The sequence below is a fragment of the Eulemur rufifrons genome, chromosome 16 (assembly GCF_041146395.1).
Source record: "Eulemur rufifrons isolate Redbay chromosome 16, OSU_ERuf_1, whole genome shotgun sequence".
Taxonomy (NCBI): domain Eukaryota; kingdom Metazoa; phylum Chordata; class Mammalia; order Primates; family Lemuridae; genus Eulemur; species Eulemur rufifrons.
The window spans coordinates 39,584,600-39,608,765 of NC_090998.1; the positions used below are offsets into that span (position 1 = coordinate 39,584,600).

General features: G+C 40.8%; 1 protein-coding gene across 1 annotated transcript in view; it reads left to right on the forward strand.

The window, feature by feature from the left end:
- DIP2B (disco interacting protein 2 homolog B) overlaps positions 1–24,166 on the forward strand; it is a 215,655-nt gene that overhangs the window by 175,466 nt on the left and 16,023 nt on the right. The window contains exons 21-30 of the mRNA XM_069489769.1: positions 2,124–2,251; positions 4,012–4,126; positions 8,506–8,707; positions 13,001–13,110; positions 13,252–13,332; positions 16,230–16,353; positions 18,670–18,791; positions 20,369–20,480; positions 23,264–23,373; positions 23,862–23,992. Of these exons, the coding sequence (XP_069345870.1) occupies positions 2,124–2,251; positions 4,012–4,126; positions 8,506–8,707; positions 13,001–13,110; positions 13,252–13,332; positions 16,230–16,353; positions 18,670–18,791; positions 20,369–20,480; positions 23,264–23,373; positions 23,862–23,992 (1,235 nt within the window). The remainder of the gene's footprint in view (positions 1–2,123; positions 2,252–4,011; positions 4,127–8,505; positions 8,708–13,000; positions 13,111–13,251; positions 13,333–16,229; positions 16,354–18,669; positions 18,792–20,368; positions 20,481–23,263; positions 23,374–23,861; positions 23,993–24,166) is intronic.

The following is a 24,166-nucleotide window of genomic DNA, read 5'->3' on the forward strand; positions in this document are numbered from 1 at the left end:
ACATTATTTTTTATTTTCAAAACACTTTTCACTTATTCTTGCTACCTTTCTTTAATTTCATTAACATGTTGCAATAAATTAAAAAAGTGCTAGAAAAAGTTACCTTCAGTAACAAAGGGAAACCATAATAGTGTACAAAGCATTTTCACATAAATTATTGGCACCACACTATGTGTAATAGTAAATTCTTTGAATGAAACCAATCTGTTATTTAGCACACAGTATTTAAAGGCACTGGGTTTACAGAGATAATCAGGGCATGAAAAACCTGTTCCCAAAGAGCTCACAGTGAACTTGATGAGCCCACGAGGACAGCAGAGAGCCAGGTCTTGAAGGGCTTTGCATGACATAATGGGAAGTGGGATTTATTTTTTAAGTAATAGGCAGTCGTTATTCCTAGTTAAGCCCATATCCTTCCATCCATCTATAATTACCTCCTATCCTCTCTTTCTTTTCCTCTTAACAGCTTAAGTCATTTCAGAGAAGATCTAATTTTATTTTATTTCTTCCTTGCCATTTATGAGGGGTGCAATGAGGACATAGGTCTAGGAGACTCATTCTCCTAGAAATAGTATCTGCACCTACTGTCTTGACTTCTTCACTCAGCACCAGGAAATTTTCAAAGACCCAGCTCCTTTTAGCTTACTGCTCCACTATTGAGGTCCAAGATGGAGCTCCAGCCCTCACATCTGCATGCCAAGCAAGAAACAGGAAAAGGTGCAGTCCTCCTCTCTTTTAAGGCAGATTCCCTGAAGTTGTGCAACACTTCCGCTTAAATCTCATTGGTCTGAACTAGTCCCACAGGTTCACCTAGCTGCAAGGGAGGCTGAAATGCAATCTTTAGTTTAGTCAACCATACCCAGCTAAAAATTCTCTTACTGTGAAAGAAGAAACAGACATTGGGGGACTGGCAGTGACTATCTCATTCTCTTACTAGCACCATAGCTTTTCAGGCTGTGTTGGAAATGGCTGCTTCTTTCCTGTCATCTGTGATGGACCAGTAGCTTCTTGAGGCTATAGGTTATGTCTTACTTACGTAGCCCAGTCAGCATATGGCACTACATTGTACTCAACAAATCAGTAAATGACATTCTTGTGGAGGTAACTACTAGATAATTGAATGTATGTAAATGGTCCAAGAAATTTAGGAATTCTGTGATGAATAAGAAAAGTTAATTTTTTACAAATGGGTCTGGGAAAATTATTCATACAGTGATGCTTTGATAATAGGGTTTCCTGCTGCTCTGTTATCTTACTGGAAAAGAAAGGCTCCTGCAATGTTCTTTACACCTTTCTTTATTAGCATGTTTCTAATCTTACCAGACGGAACAGCATTACCCTTATGAACTTGAAGCAATCATTCTTACATTAAAACTGTTTTAGTTTCCTCCTGATTCCAGTAGTAAATGAATTAACCTTTTTCCCCCTCTGCATTCATTTTGTGAATAGGTACAGAAAATGAACTAATACATAGTTATGGCTGAAAAAATAAACTATATTTGTGTGGAATCCTAGTTGCTTTTTTTTTTTTTTTTTTTGAGACAGAGTGTCGCTTTGTTGCCGTGGCTAGAGTGAGTGCCGAGGCGTCAGCCTAGCTCACAGCAACCTCAAACTCCTGGGCTCAAGCAATCCTCCTGCCTCAGCCTCCCGAGTAGCTGGGACTACAGTCATGTGCCACCATGCCCGGCTAATTTTTTCTATAAATTTTAGTTGTCCATACAATTTCTTTCTATTTTTAGTAGAGACGGGGTCTCGCTCTTGCTCAGGCTGATCTCGAACTCCTGACCTTGAGGGATCCACCCGCCTCGGCCTCCCAGAGTGCTAGGATTACAGGCGTGAGCCACCACGCCCGGCCTGCTTTTTTATAAAATTCCTCCCTAAAATAACTATGAACAAATTCCCTTCCTGTATACTATAAGACCCCATTGGCTGTAAGATGCTACTGATTTCCACACTGATTTCAGAGATGTCAAGGTGTGAAACATTTTCCCTAGAATCCATAAAATATGGCATTGTTGTTTTTCTTATATTTTTTATGAGATTTATTTCCAGGCAAAAAGTAAAATATATCTGTTTTATTATTTAAATCATGGAAATCAAGGTAAATCATTATTATCTTTCAGGGTAGTTTGGTGTTCGTGGTTGGAAAAATGGATGGATTACTGATGGTTAGTGGTCGAAGACATAATGCTGATGACATTGTTGCTACCGGATTGGCTGTTGAGTCAATAAAGACTGTTTATAGAGGAAGGTGAGTAGTACAAAATTAAATGTTAGCACTTCTAATGGAATCTGAATAGATCGTCACAGGGTGATTTAAGTTGTATTGTATGGATTCTCTTTCTAAGTGATTAGGTGGTTTTTGGTTAAGCATAGCAGAAACCTCACTTAGAATATATATGTCACAATGTATGGTTCTTTGGCTGTAATTAAGGGGATTAAGACATAACTATATCCTGTATTTCAGATTTTAATTATTACTATTTGTTGAATCTTGAAGACTGAGGAGGACTCTAAAACATTGAACTTCCTGCATTTCTTCAGTACAGAAGTAGTGCCATTCAGACTAATTGAGATAGATGCTACTCTGTAGTTTACATCAAAGAATTATGTCTCTTGCCCATTTCTAACTAAATTATTACACTGTTTTAATGTGGAAATTGACATAGCGTGTAAGTGCTAATTTTAAATTCCATGGATAAAGTCAATTAGATATTTTTTTTTCTTTGCTTATTAATGTAGGAAAAGATAATTGCTTCCTACTGAGTAGTTGATGTCCTATTTAGCAGTTTGCAATCATGGGTATATCTCTTTAAAGCAACCTTGATGTCCCTTTAGGTTTTTAAAAAGAAAAATTAATGAAAACAAAAAAGAACCAGTTTCTGAGATGTGTGTTTTTTGCAATGGTGTGGCTTCCTATGAGATGTAAACTCCATGGGGCATTAGACCTGTCTTTGGTCACAGTCCTATCCCCAGCACTCAGCCCTGTGCCTGGTACCTAGTAGGTGTGCCGTACATGTGTGTGGAGGGAAGGAGGAGGGAGTCAGGCGGGTGTGCTGGCATACTCAGCTCTCCAGTTGCTTCCATTCTTTCATACATTTATTCAACAAATACTGGGTGCCAACTATGTACCATTGTTCTAGATGCTGCGGCTATGGCCGTGAACAAAACAGGCTGAGGTTCTGCCCTTGTGAAGCTGACATTCTCATTGCAAGAAACAGTCAGTAAACACATAAACAGGGAAAAAGATAAAGTGAGATGGTGATAAATGCTGTGGAGAAAAAATACATGGTGGGTGGGGGTGGCTTGCTAGTTTCTATCAGGTAGTCTGGGAGTGCCTCGCTAGTAAGGGGACATTTGAGCGGAGACCTCACTCAGAACCAACTCCATCCTCCTCCCTTGGCCTCCCAGGTCCTCCGCAATCCACCCGCACCTGGGTCTGACCTCTCCCTCCCGCTCTCTGCTTCACACTTTGCTCCAGGCACACTGGCCTTCTTGCTGTTCCTCAAACCTGCCAAGCTCGTCCCTACCTCAGAACCTTTTCGCTTTCCGTTCCTTCTGCCCGGAAACCTCTTCCTCCAGATCTTCGCGTGGCTCGCGTCCTCACTTCATTCAGGTCTCTGCTCCAATGTCCACTCCTCAGGGAGGCACCCCCAGCCACCCTGCCTTCAGTACTAGACCACCCACAAACCACTCCTCCCCCCTGTATATTGCAACATGACATTATATCTTTGTTTGTTCTGTCTCTAACACGTAAGCGCCACCAAGACAGGAACTTTGTCTTACTTACCACTATGTCCCCTACATTCATGACAGTCGTGCTTAATACATGTTTCTTGAATGAATGAATCTTCATTTTGATGGTAATGATTGTGACATTTTCTTTTCTAAAGTACTCATTTCTGGGTGGTATGGTGGGGGTGGATGTCTCTTCTCTGTAATTCCGATTAAACAAAGCAAATGGGACTGGTTGTGAAGGGAGTCCTGATGTGTTTGATCTGTCTCTCTTAGAATTGCTGTGTTTTCTGTGTCTGTATTTTATGATGAGCGCATTGTGGTGGTTGCGGAACAAAGACCCGATGCTTCTGAGGAAGATAGCTTCCAGTGGATGAGCCGTGTGCTGCAGGTGAGCACACCTTGGGGTCTGTGTCCAGTCAGAGGTCGCAGCAACCACTGCTTAAGCAATTTCTTTGATGGGCCAGTAAGCTACCTTATTTTATTTTATTTTTTTATGGCCAATTGTTGCTCAAATATTCTGGGTACTATTAGCAAAATCAGATAATACCATTTCTCCCTGTGGACCACATAGCATTTTTCTGCTCAGTTTGCCAAAAACAACAGAATTCACTTGCCTCAGCAAATTCTTTCACGCCTGAGTATTCGCTACTCATAAAAGTTTTCACTGTCCATATGTGGAACACATCTTTGACAGTAATCAATCCACTTGTCAACAGTTAGTTACAGTTTTACTGTGTGCCATGAGTGGTGCCTATAGGGTGAGGGATCCAAGAAAATATATTATCCTTACTCTGAATCAGCTTTATTGTGGAGTTAGAGAAGATGCTAGGTGAGATAAACCATTAGGGAAGGAGAATGATTTGGGCTCAGCATAAGAAATGTGCTTGGCCGGGCGCGGTGGCTCACGCCTGTAATCCTAGCACTCTGGGAGGCCGAGGCAGGTGGATCGCTCAAGGTCAGGAGTTCGAGACCAGCCTGAGCAAGAGCGAGACCCCGTCTCTACTAAAAATAGAAAGAAAGTATATGGACAACTAAAAATATATATATAGAAAAAATTAGCCGGGCATAGTGGCGCATGCCTGTAGTCCCAGCTACTCGGGAGGCTGAGGCAGGAGGATCGCTCGAGCCCAGGAGTTTGAGGTTGCTGTGAGCTAGGCTGACGCCACGGCACTCACTCTAGCCTGGGCAACAAAGTGAGACTCTGTCTCAAAAAAAAAAAAAGAAATGTGCTTTTAGGGGAGCACGATAGAATGATGAAAAGAGCCTGGTCTTCATTTAGAATCGTAGACTTGGAATTGCAGTTCCACTTCTTTCTAGATATGTGCCCTGAGGCAAGTTACTTAACTTCACTGAGTTTATTTCCTAACTTGTAAAGTGAGGATAAAATAATCCATTTTATAGAGCTACTGGAAGGATTGAATGACACTACTAATTGAAGTATATCATATCTGCATTCAGTATGTAATGATGGTGATTATTACTGATGTTGCAAATAATAAGTCAGGCATGGTGGCATGCACCTGGATTCCCAGCTGTGTGGGGAGGCTGAGGCAGGAGGATTGCTGAGCCCAGGAGTTTGAGGCTACAGTGAGCTATGATTGTACCTGTGAATAGCCACTGTACTCGAATCTGGGCAATATAGCAAGACCCTGCCTTTAAAAAAAAAAAAAAAAAAAAGATTATAAACATAATCTCCAATAAGGAGCTAGAGAAGTTTGCTCGATCTAAAGTAATGTTCCCTTTCACTCTTTGTCCCTTTACTCTTCTTTATTTTTCTACTTAGTGTTTGTCACCATATAAGCATGTTTACATTTCTCAATTGTTTTCTACATCCACTATAATATAAGCCTTATGGAGGCCAAGACTTCTTTGTCTCTTTTGTTCAGGGCTCAATCTCCAGAGCCTGATAGATATGCTAGTGCACAGCACAGTAGGCTCAGTATATATTTGTTGGCTAAATGGATGATCCAAAGAAAGCTTGGACCGTCCTTGCCATAACAGCGTATACATTCCTGGAAATGTCTGCAATGCCTGTAACTTCTCTTGTTGGGGCATTTGGATTTATTAATTCCCGGTTAGTAGTAATGTAGAAATGATGCAAACATGAGATGAGTGGTAGGGCTAGATGACTTTTAAAATTATTTCTATCCTTAGGGTCTATGATTCTGAGTTATTAGCTGGTTATAGCATAGGCTATTTGTAGTAGAAAATCAGAGAAAAGAAAATCTAAAGATAGACTGGACTGTGAAGAAAGTAGGGCTGGGCTGATCTCTGAAAGGTGGCTAAGGGGCAGTCATGCAAAGAGAATATTTTTAATATCATTCATATTTTCAAGCAAACAAAAACCTGCCTATTTTTTCAGAATGAATTTTGGGGCATAATGGTGGAATCTTTGATGAATTACACATTTTTTCTCCCATTATGGAAAAATGAGTATACCTGAAATTTCCCAAGATAATTGTTACTTTTCCCTGAAAAGCAACCATAGAAACTAAATGCTATGCCAGCTTACTAATTCAAATTCTTGTGAAAGTCATTTGAGATCTGATTTGGGCATGAAATAAGAGGCTGTTATTTTCCCTCTCTAACTTTTCAGTGTGGGGCATTTGGGTCCACAGTAGAACCATTAGGGAAACCATATGTTCTAGTAGGTTAGAGGGCAGAGGTTGTTTAATTCCAGGTCTGTGTATAATATAAACTAAATACCTAACTCAGCACCTTCTAAGGAAAGGCAGTTAGTAGATGACTTACCAGATGTTGTGTTTTCAGTGAATCCAAGTTACATGTACTACATTTGCTAACTTTCTGTATATTCTAAAAAAACAGAAACTTAGGAACTCTGCCAGACTTTGTATTTCCTAGTCATCTGGGTTGGTTAGTAGGATAGTATAAGGAATATGATTTTCAAGCTTATTCCTTTGCCTTTTTAAGTTGTTTTAATAGGCTGGGCATGGTGGTTCACACCTGTAATCCCAGGACTTTTGGAGGCCAAGGCAGGAGGATCACTTGAGGCCAGGAGTTTGAGACCAGTCTAGGCAACATCGCAAGTCCTTGTCTCTGCAAAAAAGTTAAAAAATTAGCCAGGCGTGGTGGCATGTGCCTTTAGCCCCAGCTACTTGGGGGGCTGAGGCAGGAGGATTGCTTGAGCCCAGGAGTTTGAGGTTATGATGAGCTGTGATCATGCCACTACATCCTAGCCTGGCCTATCTTGTATGATTGACCTTTGTGACCGTTCATTCTCCTCCTAAAGTTGTATCTCCTGTTCAGTAAGACGTGTGGGTAATACAATAGAACCCTCCCAGCTGGCATTAATAGTTGGTCAATTTTGAAAGGTGGTGGAAGCAGAAAATTATAAAAATGAAAAATTCTTCAAGTATTAAATTTTAATACAAAACATATAAATGTGTATTCATCTGATGTAGACAAGTGTGTCTGTGAGTGTATGGATTTGAGTTCTATGTCAACTTATTTTCATAAACTATATCCAAATGCATTGTCTTTGGTTTCTGGTTTTATTTTCTTTAAGTTAGAAGTAGAGTGCATGTATTTAAAAAGTAACTGGAGGCCAGGCGTGGTGGCTCATGCCTGTAACCCTAGCACTCTGGGAGGCTGAGGTGGGCAGATCGTTTGAGCTCAGGAATTTAAGACCAGCCTGAGCAAGAGCGAGACCCCCATCTCTACTTAAAAAAAAAAAAAAGAAAGAAAGAAATTAGCTGGACAACTAAAATATATATATAAAAAATTAGCCAGGCATGGTGGCACGTGTCTGTAGTCCCAGCTACTGAGGAGGCTGAAGCAGGAGGATTGCTTGAGCCCGGGAGTTTGAGGTTGCTGTGAGCTAGCCTGACGCCATGGCACTCTAGCCCAGGCAACAGAGCGAGACTCTGTCTCAAATAAATAAGCAAGCAAGCAAGGAAAAAAAAAAGTAACTGGAATAGGTAATCCTTACTTTTAGGATTAACTTGCCCATACCTATATCAACAGTAGTTTTTTAGGAGCTCACGTTTAGTGTCTTTCTAAAACATGACTCCTGCATTTATATCTTATCTGTTGATATAATATTTAATTAAATTGTATAAGCACAATAACAAGAACAGTATCATAAGTGGTGTAGAAACAAGCACAGCTGACCCTCAGCAAACATGCAGCTACATGGCTGGGAGCAAAGGGACATTGAGAGTAGCTTGTGACCTCCAGTGCTTAGTGTACTGTGGGCCTCACTCTAGATATTTTGCAGAGGAGATGCATAGTAACATGGTGAATCACCGTAGTGGAGGCCTATTTAGAGAGCTGCTATTATGTTCGTAATAAAAATGCTTTGCGTCTATTTAATTGGGCTATGTTGTATAGCTAAAAGAGTAAAATGCCAAGACAAACTTACAGGTTTTTGACATTATCATTTAAGAGAGAACATGTTGAAGTTTGCAAATCAGTACCCACCTCTGCCCATTTAGATTGTATTATTAACTTTTTTTTTTTGAGATGAGGTCTCACTGTGTTGCCTAAGCTAGCCTCAAACTCCTGGGCTCAAGAGATCCTCCTTCCTCAGCCTCCTGAGTAACTGGGACTACAGGTATGTGCTGCTGCACCTGGCTTAATGATTATTGTTAGATCTTTAGAGATGTGGGATCTTAATGAGGTACCAGATTCCAGACCTAGAATGGATAGAGAAAGAAAAATCTTAGTGTAAAATAATGGATTGTGTCAGAAGTATATCAAGTGTAGTAAAAGTAATCTCACTGAATATTTTTCTTTGTATTTTTCTAGGCAATCGATAGCATTCATCAAGTGGGGGTTTATTGTCTTGCTCTGGTGCCTGCCAATACATTGCCAAAAACTCCACTAGGAGGGATCCATATATCTCAGACGAAACAGCTCTTTCTGGAGGGATCTCTACATCCTTGCAATATCCTCATGTGCCCACATACATGTGTGACAAACTTGCCAAAACCCCGGCAGAAGCAACCAGGTAATATGCTGGCTTCCAAGACATAGCATCAAAATTTAACTTCAGAAAGCTGAGTGCTCCCAGCATGATTCTTTCTCTAGACTTAGACTTTACAAATATTAGTAGTACAAGAATAGCATCAACTAACCAAAAGCAAGAATTGAGACCCTGCCGAGTGGGCTTTTTTGGGTGTACTACTGTTTCCCTCTTGTGAGTAATTCTCAGTAGTTTGCCTCCATTTCCCCTGGATATAAGGTATAACTCAAGATGATCAGAGTCCCACTTGTACTTGCTGTGTGTTACTAATCAAGAAATGTATAAAAAAGGTCTTAAATGTATTACCTGCTTAAGCATATGGCAGATATGTAAAAACACACAAATTCTTCTTTATTTTAAATCCTGTTACACTAAAGTCCTACATTCATTTGTCATATTGGTAAAATCCTATTTTAAATAGCATTTAATCTAGGATCCTTATAACAAAACATTGATGCTATAGTAGTTATTTAAAAGATACTGCTTAGAGACATAGCAGATTCTTAGAATAGGGCTTTTGCATTTAATAATTTTATTAAATGATAAAATCTATACAAAATATTTATTCCTAAGCCCCCAAAAGTATAATATCCATTTCATCTTAAGTGATGAAAGCATTATGTTTGGATGTACTATTTTTGCTTTCTCTTATGATGGCCTGCTAAGATCTTGGTTGGTTGCGTATGAGGAGCACCAAAGCAGTTTGAAAATGATGGTATAGACAAGGGTTGAGATGGTGAGGGAATAGCATGAGAGATTAGGGTTTAAGAAGAATACAGGAAGGTAGAGTGGTAAGGAGTGAGGTATGAAAGGAAAGGAGAGGAAAAAGAAGATGGAAAAGATGTTAAGGCAGCCTAGAGGCAAAGTCTCCTTGAGATGCCTGCTGGAACATCAGCTTGTGGAAAGAATGAGAATATGTTAGTTAGGATTGGTCTTGCCTGAAAGTTGCAGAAAAACATTATAGCAGCTTAAATAAGAAACAGGTTTATTTTTTTCTGAGGTAAAAGAAATTCAGAGCTAGGCAGTCCAGGGCTAGGGTGGTCATGCAATCATTTCTTCTACCTTCTCATCTTTTTGCTCTGGTGTTTTATCAATCAATTATCATTATAGATACATACATAACAAATGACCCTAAAATTCAGTGCCTTGAAATAACAAGCATTTGTTTTTCACTCATGGAATGTGGATCTGCTTGGCTTGGCTGGGATCAGCTGGACTTGACTTGGCTCCAGGCTGGAGGTTAGGTTCCAAACTGTTCCATGTGTCTCCTCATCATGGGAACAGCAGCTACCTGGGCCATATTTTTCTGAGGGCAGATGGCAAAAGCAACGAAGCAAGCCAAACCACACTAGCATATTTAAAGCTCCTGTTTGTGTCATGTCTCCTAACATTACATTGTCCAAAACAAGTCAGACCAGCCCAAAGTCAGTGGCACAGAGAATTATACTCCTGCCATCTAACTACAGCTAGGACAGGAAGGAAAGGAAGGATTGTGAGAAAATAAAACAATCTACCAAAATCATCTTTAGCATATTGCCTCAGGGCCCAGCCAGCAGGTAGGAGGAAAGGGTAAGGAAGATAATATCCTTCCCTTTAAACATAGTTTCTAGAAATTGCACATAGTACTTCTTACATATTTTTCTCCCATACTATTAATATGTATAGTGTTTATTTTGGATACATGTCCAGCTAAAAACTAGGGATTCTGTTGTTAAGGAAGAAGAGAATAGATGTTAGAACTGATAACTGGTGGTTTTTGCCACAGGAAATTTACAGAGTTTTGTGGGGAAAAATAAGAAGGCATATTTACAGGTACAGCAGTGTCTGCAGTTAGCTTCTTGGAGTTACTGCTTTCAGTGTTTTTTAATCTCTGTGACCCATAGACTCAAGAAATTGCTGCTGAATTATTTTTGTTGTTTCAAACTACTCTGCAAAATCTACTTTTTAAAATGTCATGCCTTTATCAATTTTATAGTGTGAATTCGGAATTGGACAGTTTACACAATCAGATACACTCGAAGTCCCTGCCTGTATAAAAGGCTGCCTCCAACATGATATATCTAACTTGAGTTCTTTATTTGATTTTTAAATTTTAAAACTTTTCATTTTGAAATAATTTCACACTTACAAAAAAGTTGCCAAATGGTACAAAGAATTCCTTTATATCCTTTACCCAGCTTCCCCAAATATTTATCCATTTAAAAGTGATTATGAGCTGGGGGGAGGTGGTTCATACCCATAATCCCAGCACTTTGGAAGGTCGAGGTTTGAGGATAACTTGAGGCCAAGAATTTGAGACCAGCCTAGGCAATATAGCGAGATTCTGTCTCTACAAAAAAAAAAAAAAAGTGATTATGTGACTTAAATGATTTTGTTTCATCTGTTTCAGTATATTCAGGATCAACAGATTTTGGCAGAAGATATTTAATATTAATCTAGTGTAACAACAGCATTGTTCAAATCCCAGCTAACAATAAGTTTTGTCATCTTTTTGCCATCTTCTTAGTTCCATAAGGTGGGGGTGTAATCTTTAAGTGACCATCAAGAAAGGTGTACAGCACCTGTAGCCCTTTCTTCTTGAGTGAGGAGGGCTCTCCCTACTTATTTGGAAGTGTCAAAACTATAGAAAAGTTGGAAGAATAGTACAGTGAGCAGCAGTCATGTATCTTCCCTTAGATTCATCAATTGCTGATATTTTTTCCCTGAGCTCTTTTATTTGTTTGTTTGTTTGTTTGTTTTGAGACAGAGTCTCACTCTGTTTCCCGGGCTAGAGTGCCGTGGGCGTCAGCCTAGCTCACAGCAACCTCAAACTCCTGGGCTCAGGCGATCCTACTGCCTCAGCCTCCTGAGTAGCTGGGACTGGCATGCACCACCATGCCCGGCTAATTTTTTCTATATATTTTTGATTGTCCAGCTAATTTCTTGCTATATTTTGTAGAGACGGGGGTCTTGTTCTTGCTCAGGCTGGTCTCGAACTCCTGAGCTCAAACAATCCACCCGCCTCGGCCTCCCAGAGTGCTAGGATTACAGGCGTGAGCCACCACGCCCGGCCCACTGAGCTCTTTTAAAGCATATTGCAGTCCGGGCGCGGTGGCTCATGCCTGTAATCCTAGCACTCTGGGAGGCTGAGGCCGGTGGATCGCTCAAGGTCAGGAGTTCGAGACCAGCCTGAGCAAGAGCAAGACCCCCGTCTCTACTAAAAAAAGATAGAAATTATCTGGCCAACTAAAAATATATATACAAAAAAAAAATTAGCCAGGCATGGTGGCGCATGCCTGTAGTCCCAGCTACTCAGGAAGTTGAGGCAGTAGGATCACCTAAGCCCAGGAGTTTGAGGTTGCTGTGAGCTAGGCTGACGCCACGGCACTCACTCTAGCCTGGGCAACAGAGCAAGACTCTGTCTCAAAAAAAAAAAAAAAAAGCATATTGCAGACATCATGGCACCTTACCCCAAAGTATTTCAGATGTGTATTTGTAAAGAACAAAAACATTTTCTTAAAATTTTCCTAATCAACTACAATGCCATTATCCTGTTAAGAAATATAACTTATACAATGCTATCATCTAATAATAAACAGTCCATTTCCAGATTTTTCTACTTGTTTATTATAGCTGATTTTTTAAAAGTCCATTATCCAATCAAGATCATGAATTGCATTTGGCTGTCATGTCCTTTAAATTTAGAAACTCCCAACCTAATTTTGTCTCGAAGATATGGATGATTTTAAAGAGTCCAGGCCAGTTATTTTGTAGAATGTTCTACAATCTGGATTTCATTATTCACTTTTAATAGAGCACTTTCTGATATTCCTGATAAACTCACTGTCAATCCTCATAGATGGCACATTTCTTTCCAGAGCAGATATTTATTACTGTTAAGCCCCTTTTAGAGGTGGATCATAATTGGAGCAGATGAAATTATTTATAGTAGGAACCAGTGCAACCAGCTGTCACTTCCTCAGAGTGAAAACTTCCTGTATACCCAAGCTACGGTAGCCTACCTGCTCCTCTCCATCCCCAACCCCTCTCTCATGTAGTCCTGTTTTGTTTTTTTCCTAGCACTTCCCACTACCTGAGTTTATGTATTTGTATATGTACTATTGATTGCCTTTCTCCACTAGACTACAAACTCTGTTCTGTTTGCTGCTGTGTTCCCAGTGCCTAGAAGAGTGCTCAGTCAGTATTGTTGAATAACATTTGAGCCAGTCTGGAAATGCTTTGGGGATGCATAGCTTGACTTGCCATCTCCAGAGAGTTGGTTTTTGCCTTTGTTTATAGGTGTAGGCCCTGCTTCCGTGATGGTTGGGAATCTGGTTGCTGGAAAGCGCATAGCACAAGCTGCTGGAAGGGATCTGGGGCAAATTGAAGAGAATGATTTGGTGAGAAAGGTAAGTGTTGCAGAATTGTTGACTTCTTACAAACAAGTCAAGGACAGAACTTATACTTCAGGTAGCAGATGGGGGGGGATGCATTATATAACTTTTTAAAAGTTGCTGACCCTGAGTCTTTTTTCTGCTTTATGATTTCAGCACCAGTTTCTGGCGGAGATTTTACAGTGGCGAGCCCAGGCAACTCCTGACCACGTACTCTTCATGCTGTTAAATGCCAAGGTATTAAAAATTCAGTTGTATGTCTAATCAGCTCAATGCTGTGGGAGTATTTTAAGCATTCTTGATCTCTTTCATCAGAAAATTTCCGTTGCCACCTCTGAGGAAGGAGTTATTGCTTTCTCTTTGTTTGGACATGTGAGGATAAACTATGTAATCACTATAAGGTTGCACTGAGACCTCCAGGAGTGTTACTTAATGCTGTTTTTTCTTATGTTACAATCAAATCTTCTTTATTTGGTTCTAATAGGAGCAATGGGGCCAAGAATGCAACTATTATAGATATACAAATGTGTAGAATGCATTGTCATAAAGTTTTTTACCTAGTGGACTTTTAATTCTTTGATTTCTGCCAGGAAGAAAATGACTTTAGACCAACATTTTAAAAACCTAAGTTATTTTTAGTGCATACTTAAATGATCTATTGCTAACAGATAAAAAGCAAATTGAAAATTACACAGGAGTGTATTTAATTACTGGTTTCTAATGGTTGGTTCACCGTAATATTGTATTTTTTAAGTTATGCGTTCTTTGGGAGTCTGCTGAGTTTTGTTTTAACGGCTGAGTCACAGGCTCAAAGTACTGTGATGATGTGTATAGCAGTATTTCTCACCAGCAAGGATAAGACTGGGAGGGCCTATTGGACCTCATGGAGGACTTATCCGAGTTGCCCCCATCTGCTCTAATCCCCTTAGAATCTGATTTTTTTAAAGAATTTATACAATGATAGAACTTAATAAGAGGAATGTGCTTTACATCTTAGTGAAAAGTCCTTAAGAACTGTAAGAACCACTGCTTCAATGATAGAAAACTTTGGGACTTCCTTGCTCCACCTCTACATGAAGTGGGCTTCTCTGAAGCCCATGGATTCATTAAGGTCCTTACATTTCATTAAGCAATGTCAATCCAGCTCAATTCCCCACTCACTCCCAGGCTTGGCCATGGTTAAAGTTATGGTGCTGTGATGACATCCATACCCCAGATATTTGTTCAGGAGCAGGAGGCCGGGCGGGTGGATTGTTTGAGCTCAGGAGTTCGAGACTAGCCTGAGCAAGAGCGAGACCCCCGTCACTACTAAAAAAAATAGAAAGAAATTAGCTGGACAACTAAAAATATATAGAATTAATATTAATAGTATACAGCCTCTCACAGATGACATTGTATGATACCATTTTTGTTTTATTTTTAAAAAGAGTTGCAGCCAGGTGCAGTGGCTCGTATCTGTAATCCTGGCACTTTGGGAGGCGGAGGCGGGAGGATTGCTTGAGGCCAAGAGTTCGAGACCAGCCTGAGCAAGAGCCAAGACCCTGTCTCTACAAAAAATAGAAACATTAGCCAGGCACGGTGGCGCATGCCTGTAGTACCAGCTACCCGGGAGGCTGAGGCAGGAGGATCGCTTGAGTCCAGGAGTTTGAGGTTGCTGTGAGCTAGGCTGACACAATGGCACTCTAGCCCGGGCAACAGAGCGAGACTCTGTCTCAAAAACAAGTTATTTTTTGAAAGAAATAGCTCAGTAAAACTTGTGTTTATTGGGACATTTTTGTGAGTTTAAAATTATTGAGGTAGTGTGATACTGGCACGATAGACAAAGAACAACGATCTGCAGTACGATTTGGCACTGTCCAGTAAAGTGAAGGTTGGCAACCCAGTGGCCCAGAAATTTCATTTGTAGGTCTTTAGCAAAACTCATATATTTAAGCACCAGGATACATGTACAAGAATGACAGTGTTCCTTAGCAGTAGAACGGATGAATAAATTGTTGCATGTTCATACAATGAAATACTATATAACAACAAACACAGATGAACTACACCTACACATAGCAGCATAGATGAACTCTTAATGTCGAACGAAAGAAACAAGCACAGAAGAGTATATACTTTATCATTCCATTTGTGTAAAACTTAAAAATCTCATGGGTGGTAAAATTACAAAGAAAAATCAGTGGTAATATAAAAATGTCCAGATAGTGGTTACTTATGGAGTGATGGAGAAGGCTGTGAGTGGGGGGCCCTGTGGATGCTTTGGAGCCACTAGAGAAGGTTTTCTTTTTTATGTTATGCTAGTTCTTACATAGACGCTTGCTTTATAATTTTTCATTAAGATACATACATATTTTATGCACTTTCCCTTATATGTGTTGTATTTTACAAAGGAAAGGGGTTCAAACAAGGCCCGGCTCAGGGAACTTTATGGAGACTCGCAGGAGAAATTATTCTCAGGATCAGAAATAGTTGGCCATCTTCTTATCTCTTAATCGTTATTATTAGCTAGTGGGCTCTGATTCATTACTACTGTTTTTGTTCATTATCTTTACTGTTAGAAAATTGAGAGCCAAATTTGTGTTATATGCATAGCAAATGTACATGATCACATGGCCAATATTTACTGTCCTGACCTCACTCCTGCTCTCATGCTAGTTGTTTGGTTTTTTTTTTGGAAACAGTCTTGCTCTGACATCCTGACTATAGTGCAGCGGCATCATCACGCCCGGCTAAGTTTTCTATTTTTTGTAGAGACTGGGTCTATCTCTTGCTCAGACTGGTCTTGAAATCCTGACCTCAAGCAATCCTCCTGCCTCAGCCTCCCAGAGTGCTAGGATTCTAGGCGTGAGCCACTGCGCCAGGCCTCTACCTTAAGAAAAACTATAAATTTAAATATGTTTGATTTAGATGAATGTTACTATTTCCTACGTACCTTAATTCCCTAAATATTAAAAAAGAAAAGGAATCTCACACTTGTATTTTGATGCTAGAGGAATTTTCACTAGAATTGATAACTTGCTAAGGATAATCTGCCAAGGCACAAGCCTTTCAGGTGTGATGTCGAATTGCCTGTGCTTATTACTATTTATTTCTTTGCTGAGCTTTGACCCACTTATCCTTTCTCTTGTTTAAAGGGAACTACTGTGTGCACAGCCAGCTGCCTTCAGCTTCATAAGCGAGCAGAGAGGATTGCATCAGTTCTTGGTGATAAGGGACATCTAAATGCAGGAGACAATGTGGTGTTGCTCTATCCACCTGGTAAGTGTTAGATTTATAGACTAGACTTCAAGCTCCATTACTAGAGTACAACCTGTAAGAGAACAGGAACCTTGTAGGCTGTGTACTTCCAACACTCTTGAGAGCACTATGCTCATAGGCTAAGGTGGGAACCAAGCCTTACCCCTCAAGTTGTGCTTGCTGGGACTATGTCTATTTTATTTACTCTTATATTTCTATTATCAGCTTCTGGCACATAAAAGGCACTCAGTAAACATTGAATAAATGAAGACTTCAGACCGGGCGCGGTGGCTCACGCCTGTAACCCTAGCACTCTGGGAGGCCGAGGTGGGCGGATCGTTTGAGTTCAGGAGTTCGAGACCAGCCTGAGCAAGAGCGAGACCCCACCTCTACTAAAAATAGAAAGAAATTATATGGACAGCTAAAAATATATATAGAAAAAATTAGCCGGGCATGGTGGCACATGCCTGTAGTCCCAGCTACTCGGGAGGCTGAGACAGGAGGATCGCTTGAGCTCAGGAGTTTGAGGTTGCTGTGAGCTAGGCTGACGCCACGGCACTCACTCTAGCCTGGGCAACAGAGTGAGACTCTGTCTCAAAAAAATAAATAAATAAATAAATAAATAAGACTTCAGCTACCTGACTTTCGGAAACCCTCAAAGCAGATTGTTTGTTTCTAAGAGCATTCAGGAATGGGAGCATTTCATGCAGTTTCTAAAAGAACATTGTGCATGAACTCTGTTGACTTAACATTTTTCATTTCATGATTGATGTTTAATATTTCTCTGGCAATTTATTTTTAAATCAACACTTACATTAATGAGATATTTCATGTTATTTTTCTCATACTCAGTATTTTTTCTTTTTTGAAACTAGGTCTTACTATGTTACCCAGGCTAGTCTTAAACTCCTGGGCTCAAGGGATCCTCCCACCTCAGCCTCCCGAGGACCTGGGACTACAGGGCGCACCACAGTGCCTTGCCCATGTTCTAATTTAATTCAACAACCTTCCCTTCATAGTAAGAGGGACTCAGAATTATTTGGGGACAGTTTGGTGAAAAGATTCAAAATTTTAGGTGACATGTTTGAGTTGTCCCTTCCTTTACTCCTTCTGTCTCTAACCCTGTGGTCCCCAACTCCCAGGCCACGGACTACTACTGGTCTGTGACCTGTTAGGAACCGGGCCGCAGGAAGTGAGCAGTGGGTGAGTGAAGCTTCATCCGTATTTACAGCTGCTCCCCACTGCTTGCATACCATGCAAGCTCTGCCTCCGGTCAGATCAGCAGTGGCATTAGACTCTCATAGGAACACGTGCCCTACTGTAAACACACGCGAAGAATCTAGGTTGCGCGCTCCTTTTGAGAATCTAATGCCTGATGTGAGGTGGAGCTGAGGCAGTGATGCTAGCCATGGGGAGTGGCTGCAAATACAGATTATCATTAGCAGAGAGGTTTGACTGCACAATAAATGTAATGTGCTTGAATCATCCCAAAACCATCCCCCAATCCCCCACCCACACCCACCCTGGTCCATGGAAAAATTGTCTTCCATGAAACCCGTGTCTGGTGCCAAAAAGGCTGGGAACCACTGATCTAACCCACTCATACATCCAACCTTCCTTGGTCTTTTATCCCCCTTCCTTCATTAATTTTATTCCCTTTAATTTTCCTCTACTCTTATTTCTTCACCGTGAAATAAGACTACTCCATAATTCTTATTATGCTGTTTTATTTACGTGGATACTAGGATTTCTTAGGAGATCATCTCGTATGGGAATCCCTCTTACCACATTCCCATGAGAATGTCTTGCACCTCACACTTAATGACATGGTGGTAGACCAGCACACTCCTGAGGAGGCCTCTCCTCCTAAAGTTTTCTTCATATCGAGTCATGCTTTGCCTCCCTGAAACTTGTACCCACTGACATCTAAGAACTCTAATTGCTTTTCATATTCTTCTAAATATTTAAAGAAAGCTCAGGCGTTCCTCATCACTTATTTTTTCTTTATTTTCCTAGTTAACCATCCCTGATTTCTGCTTTTTCTTCTAAGTAATACTAAGTAATATCTTCTTCAGGCTACTTCTAATTTCCTTCTTTGTTATTTATTCTTGGTTTCTCTATATTCTTTTAAATTGTTTTATGTGCTTCCTTCTTCACTTTCATTTCCTTCTTAATTTTTAAAATTTCTTTAGCTGGTGTCTCTGTTAAATTATGGTTTGAATAACCCACCTAGCACATGATTTAATAAACTGGCTTTGGAAGGTCTGCTTGTTAGTTTCTCGGTGGTACTAGGTAATGCTGTGTCCCTCCTGACAAACAGGGTCCCCTGTCTTGCAGGCATTGAGTTAATTGCCGCCTTCTATGGCTGCCTATATGCGGGGTGCATACCAGTGACCGTCCGACCTCCGCATGCTCAGAACCTTACTGCCACGTTACCCACTGTGCGTATGATTGTCGATGTAAGTACCAGCTGCCTTGTCCTCATCTCATAAATTCCAGATTCAGACAACTAAGGATGCTCACTAATTTTCCAGTTTTGTTGAGTCAGGAAGTCAAATTTGTCTCCTGAAAACCACCTCCTTTTCCTTAATGTGGCCAATACAACCATCTTTATTCAGTGAAGAAACTAGGGGAAAGTGGTTACAGGTGAGCTAGAGCCACAATTCCCAACCCCCTAAGCCACGGCCTGGTACTGGTCTGTCGCCTGTTGGGGACCAGGCCGAGCATCACTGCCTGAGCCCTGCACCCCACCTTCCATGGAAAAATTATCTTCCATGAAACTTAGGAACTGGGCTGCACAACAGGAGGTGAGCAGCGGGTGAGTGAGAGAAGCTTCATCTATATTTACAGCTGCTCCCCATCGCTCGCATCACCACCTGAGCTCCACCTTCTCCCCCGCCTCCAATCCGTGGAAAAATTGTCTTCCATGAAACTGGTGCCAAAAAGGTTGGGAACCTCTGAGCTAGAGCATTTCATGCATTTATCATGAACATTAAGGAGATGATGTGGTCATTAGTAATTCTTCATAGATTGTCTTTTCCTCCCCACCTTCTTAAAACATGCCATCTGTCTGATATTTTTTCTGCACAGTAACCAAGATGACATTATGTGCCAAACTCTGAATTCTCCACAGTGTCAGGTCACTTTTGTTTCAGTTAATTTTGTAAATTTACTTGGAAAGGCATTAAAAGGTATCTAAACCTTGCTCTGGAGGTGATAGAATTTTTTACAGAATCTGAGAATTGAAGAAAATAAATAAGTGTGTATTGCCTTATATCCTAATGTACTTTAAACCAAAGGGCAGCCTTGGCCAGTATACTGATAGATTACAAAATTCCAATTTACGTAACATGTGCTTCTCTGAGAACTGCTGCTCTGTCAGCAACTTGAGCCCACAGCATAAAAGCCATATTCACCATAGATGGTTTTATTACAAAGTTTAATTCAGCAAAGTGCCCTTGTTATGTTCTATAAAGTGGGCCAGAAAAGCAGGGAGGGGAATTTCTTTCTGTTGTCACAGTTTGTGGGCAAAGTAGGTCACTTTGCATTTCCGTGTGTATCCGGGCAAGAGGACTTAGTTTCTGTGAGAGCTTGTATCCACACCAGGGCTCCTCAGATTCAGTGTGTGTTTTAGGTCTAGTATGTCTCACCATTCACTTGACTGTTGTGAACACTAACTCCTTCAAACATGATTATCTGATTCCTCTCATGCCTTGCGCACTACATAATCCATGTCTTAATTTTATTGTGGTCTCTGTGAAATCATAGGATTGTGGAACCCATACTGAGATTATAACTATGAAATATTCGAAAATTACTGTTGTAAATGATAACTTGTGAACAAGTCCATCATTCTGAGATAATTAAGTGTTACACATTTCCGGAAGGAAAAATGCAAGAGAAAACAACAACCTCCTTTTTGCTGTATGTGTTCTTTGAAAAGCTGATATTACCCTGTCCGGTATGGTGTGTGAGCCTGTGGTGCTGCATCAGGACTAAGCCCCCTGGTGCTTATTGCTGTCCATTTGTTTTCTAGGTCAGCAAAGCAGCCTGTATTCTCACCACTCAGACCCTAATGAGGCTACTGAGGTCTCGAGAGGCAGCAGCAGCTGTGGATGTGAAAACCTGGCCAACCATCATTGACACAGGTGAAAGGAAATTGCTCTTGAGCTGTTCAAGAAGCAAGAACATGCACTACCTGAGATTCCCGTGCAAAACGTGTTTACCCTGGCCGGGCGCGGTGGCTCACGCCTGTAATCCTAGCACTCTGGGAGGCCGAGGCGGGTGGATCGCTCGAGGTCAGGAGTTCGAGACCAGCCTGAGCAAGAGTGAGACCCCGTCTCTACTAAAAATAGAAAGAAATTATATGGACAACTAAAATATATATATACAAAAAATTAGCCGGGCATGGTGGCGCATGCCTGTAGTCCCAGCTACTCGGGAGGCTGAGGCAGTAGGATCACTTAAGCCCAGGAGTTTGAGGTTGCTGTGAGCTAGGCTGATGCCACGGCACTCACTCTAGCCCGAGCAACAGAGCGAGACTCTGTCTCAAAAAAAAAAAAAAAAAAAAAAAACGTGTTTACCCTGCTTTTATGTCACAACACATTCTGCTTGCTAAGACAGAGGCAAAGCCTACCATCAGTCAAGCTTATGCTACCACAGGAGTGGACACTGTGTCAGCCAGGTGCAAAGAACCAGATCACAACACTCTAAGAGCTCTTTAAATAAAAAGTGTCTCACTGTTAGCTTGGTATCATCTAAAGGCGGTTAGGTTTTCGTGCTGGGTGTGACCATGTACATGTAGGGCCAAATAAAATATTGAGATGATCTGATCTTTCAGTTCTAGATGTGATACCACTGAAACAACATTGGACTAGGAGTCAGAAGACCTGGGTTCTAGTGTGAGCTTTGATTACCCTTTCCTAAACTACTGCCTACCCCTACCACATTATTACTTTTTTTTTTTTTTTAGAGATGAGATTTTGCTCTGTTGCTCAGGTTGGAATGCAGTGAGGGGTGCAATCACAGCTGACTGCAGCCTTGAACTCCTAGGCTCAAGTGATCTTCCTGAGTAGCAGGGACTACAGGTGTACGCCACCAGCCCAGCTAAGTTTTTTCTTTTTTTTTTTGAGACAGCATCTTGCTATGTTGCCCAGGCTGGTCTGGAACTCCTGGCCTCAGGCAATCCTCCTGCCTCAGCCTCCCAAGTAACTGAGATTACAGGCACAAGCCACTGCACCATATTTATTGAGAAGATCAAATACAATATAATATGAAAATACTGTACTTTGAAAACCACAAAGTGCATGAGTTTTAGATGATATTTATATTAAAGAAGTGGGATGAGACACAGGGCTATCTGGAGGATCCATGACAAAGAGAAGAGTGGGTTTTGGCGTTAAAGCAGAGGAGTTTAAATCCTGGCATATCTGCTACTCTCTGAGCATCCTTACTAACCCAGGCAAAAACTGTTGGTAAAATGGGGGTTGAATGTAAAGAGTAAACCATGTAATGCAATCATAATGATAGCTTCTAACTGTTATTCAGTCCTTATGATGTCAGTCATTTAACCTGTGTCACCTAATTTTATCCTTACAACAGCCCTATTAAATAGATGCCATTTTTATCCTCATTTTGCAGATTAGAAAACTGAGGCACAGGGAAGTCAAACAAGCAGCAGAAGTAAAACTCAAACTCAGTCAGATAGGCTCCATTCCTGGCCTCTTACTCATTCATTTCCTCCTGACGTTTTTTTCACTAAGTGCTGTATAGTATCCACCTCAGCAACATTTGTGTGGATTTAAATGCAGGGATGGCATATATTTGTGGTTATTGTGTGCCTGGTGCTAACTAGATATTTTTATCTTTGTTACTTAAGGACAGAAGCACAGTCACAGATAATGCATAAACAAAGGGATCGTGTTAGTGTTAATGTTGCCAGTAGATCTACTTTGGACTTTGGTTGATGGACTCAATCACATTTCAGCACCTGAAATGTGGACTGTGGTAAAGACAATAGGAAAGTTTCTTTAGGCACCTAAGTATCATATGAGTGACCCTACCCTACACAAAGGTAGGTGGGTGGTGATACAGAAAGTCTTTGGTTTGACCAGAAATGGGTACCCAATGACGTGGAGATTTAAAACTCAGAGTTAGAATTGCTTCTTGATCCAGAAAGCCAAAGGAGCCATTGAAGAGGCATGGTTGAGGTGAGAGAAATCCTGGACATCCTGGGTTTTGACAAACTTACAAAGCAAATTTGAGGGGAAGGGAGAGGTATTCTAAATGAATGAAAGAAAATAACTCCCAGTTCTGGATTACCATTCTTAAAAATCTGCCAGGTTAACTTGGAGAAAAACTTTCCAACTTTTACAGCCACCCATGATTAACGTAATACATACTGAATGGTAAATAATGAACTTTAACTTAAAACCAGCATAGTAACAACAACTAATGCTTTCCGACCATTTACTTGGTCAGTTGTTTTTTAAAAGTGCTTCATGTGGGTAAACTTCCCAACCATTCTGTGAGGTATTATTTTAGAGATCCATTTTAGGGTTAGGGTTTTCTATTCTAGAAAAAAAGGAAAACAGACACAAAGAAGTGAAAGCATCACTGATAGATGGTAGCACTGGGATTAGAACTGCAGCAGTCTACTTCCTACTGTGGTATATTACTCCTTACTAAACTTCTGTTAAATAAATTACCTGATATAGATTTGCTTGCTTATCTTGTCTAGTGGTGTCCTCAACCCCAATCTACCTCTAAGAGTGACTTACATGAGCTGCTTGGTTAAATACAGGAAGCCTAAGCTTTAGCAGATCCCAGAAGCTAAATTTGGCCATAGCAAAGCCACAGAAAACCCGTTGAAGAGCGATGATCTTCATGTTCCAGCATGTTGATTGACATCAAGTTTTTCTTTTCATTGCAGATGATTTACCCAGGAAAAGGTTACCTCAGCTGTATAAACCACCTACTCCTGAGATGCTGGCATATCTTGATTTTAGTGTTTCCACAACTGGCATGCTTACAGGAGTGAAGGTAAAGTAGTCCGGATATATTCACTCACTCAGTGAACGCTGGAAACATGCCAGCTCTGCAAAAAATAGAGATGACCACTACCCCAGGGACTTTGGATGTAGAGGCCAAGTGGGCGTACCAGAGACCAGTAGGCGGAGGATCAAGGGTCCCTGCTATATTTAAATAAAAGCATTGGCTCTTCCGGGATAAGTTATCCCAAGGAATTTGTATTGTGAAGTGTCTGAACCGAGCATAAACGCTAACAAGTAATAAGTGTTCTAGTTAAAGTCAGTGTAAAATCACCAGTTCATGTGTCATGAAACTCAGTATTAACTAACGAACAGAAATATGTTACCTTAATTTAGACTTAGATTAGGCTTTGAAGCACTAAAAAATATACATCATTTTGAGGAATTTGGGGAGTGGAAACTTCTCCAACCCATTGTTAGAGCCATTTCTCTGCCTGTGGGATGACAGTTCCATCCTGTTCCATGTTCCTTACTTTCCAGATGTCCCACTCTGCGGTTAATGCTCTCTGCAGAGCCATCAAGCTCCAGTGTGAGTTGTATTCTTCTCGGCAGATCGCCATCTGCCTTGACCCTTACTGTGGACTTGGCTTTGCACTCTGGTGTCTCTGCAGGTAGGGATGGAAAAGCCAAGGAAACAGAATGTGCGGGGTGTACTGGGGACTGTAACCATCTCATCCTTCCCTTTGCTCCCTTAATTGGGTAAAGTTTTTGTAAATGCTGATGTTTCCAGAATTTGTGAACCTAATGTATCTGATGTTTGTTTAGTTTTGTCTGTATTCCCTTTT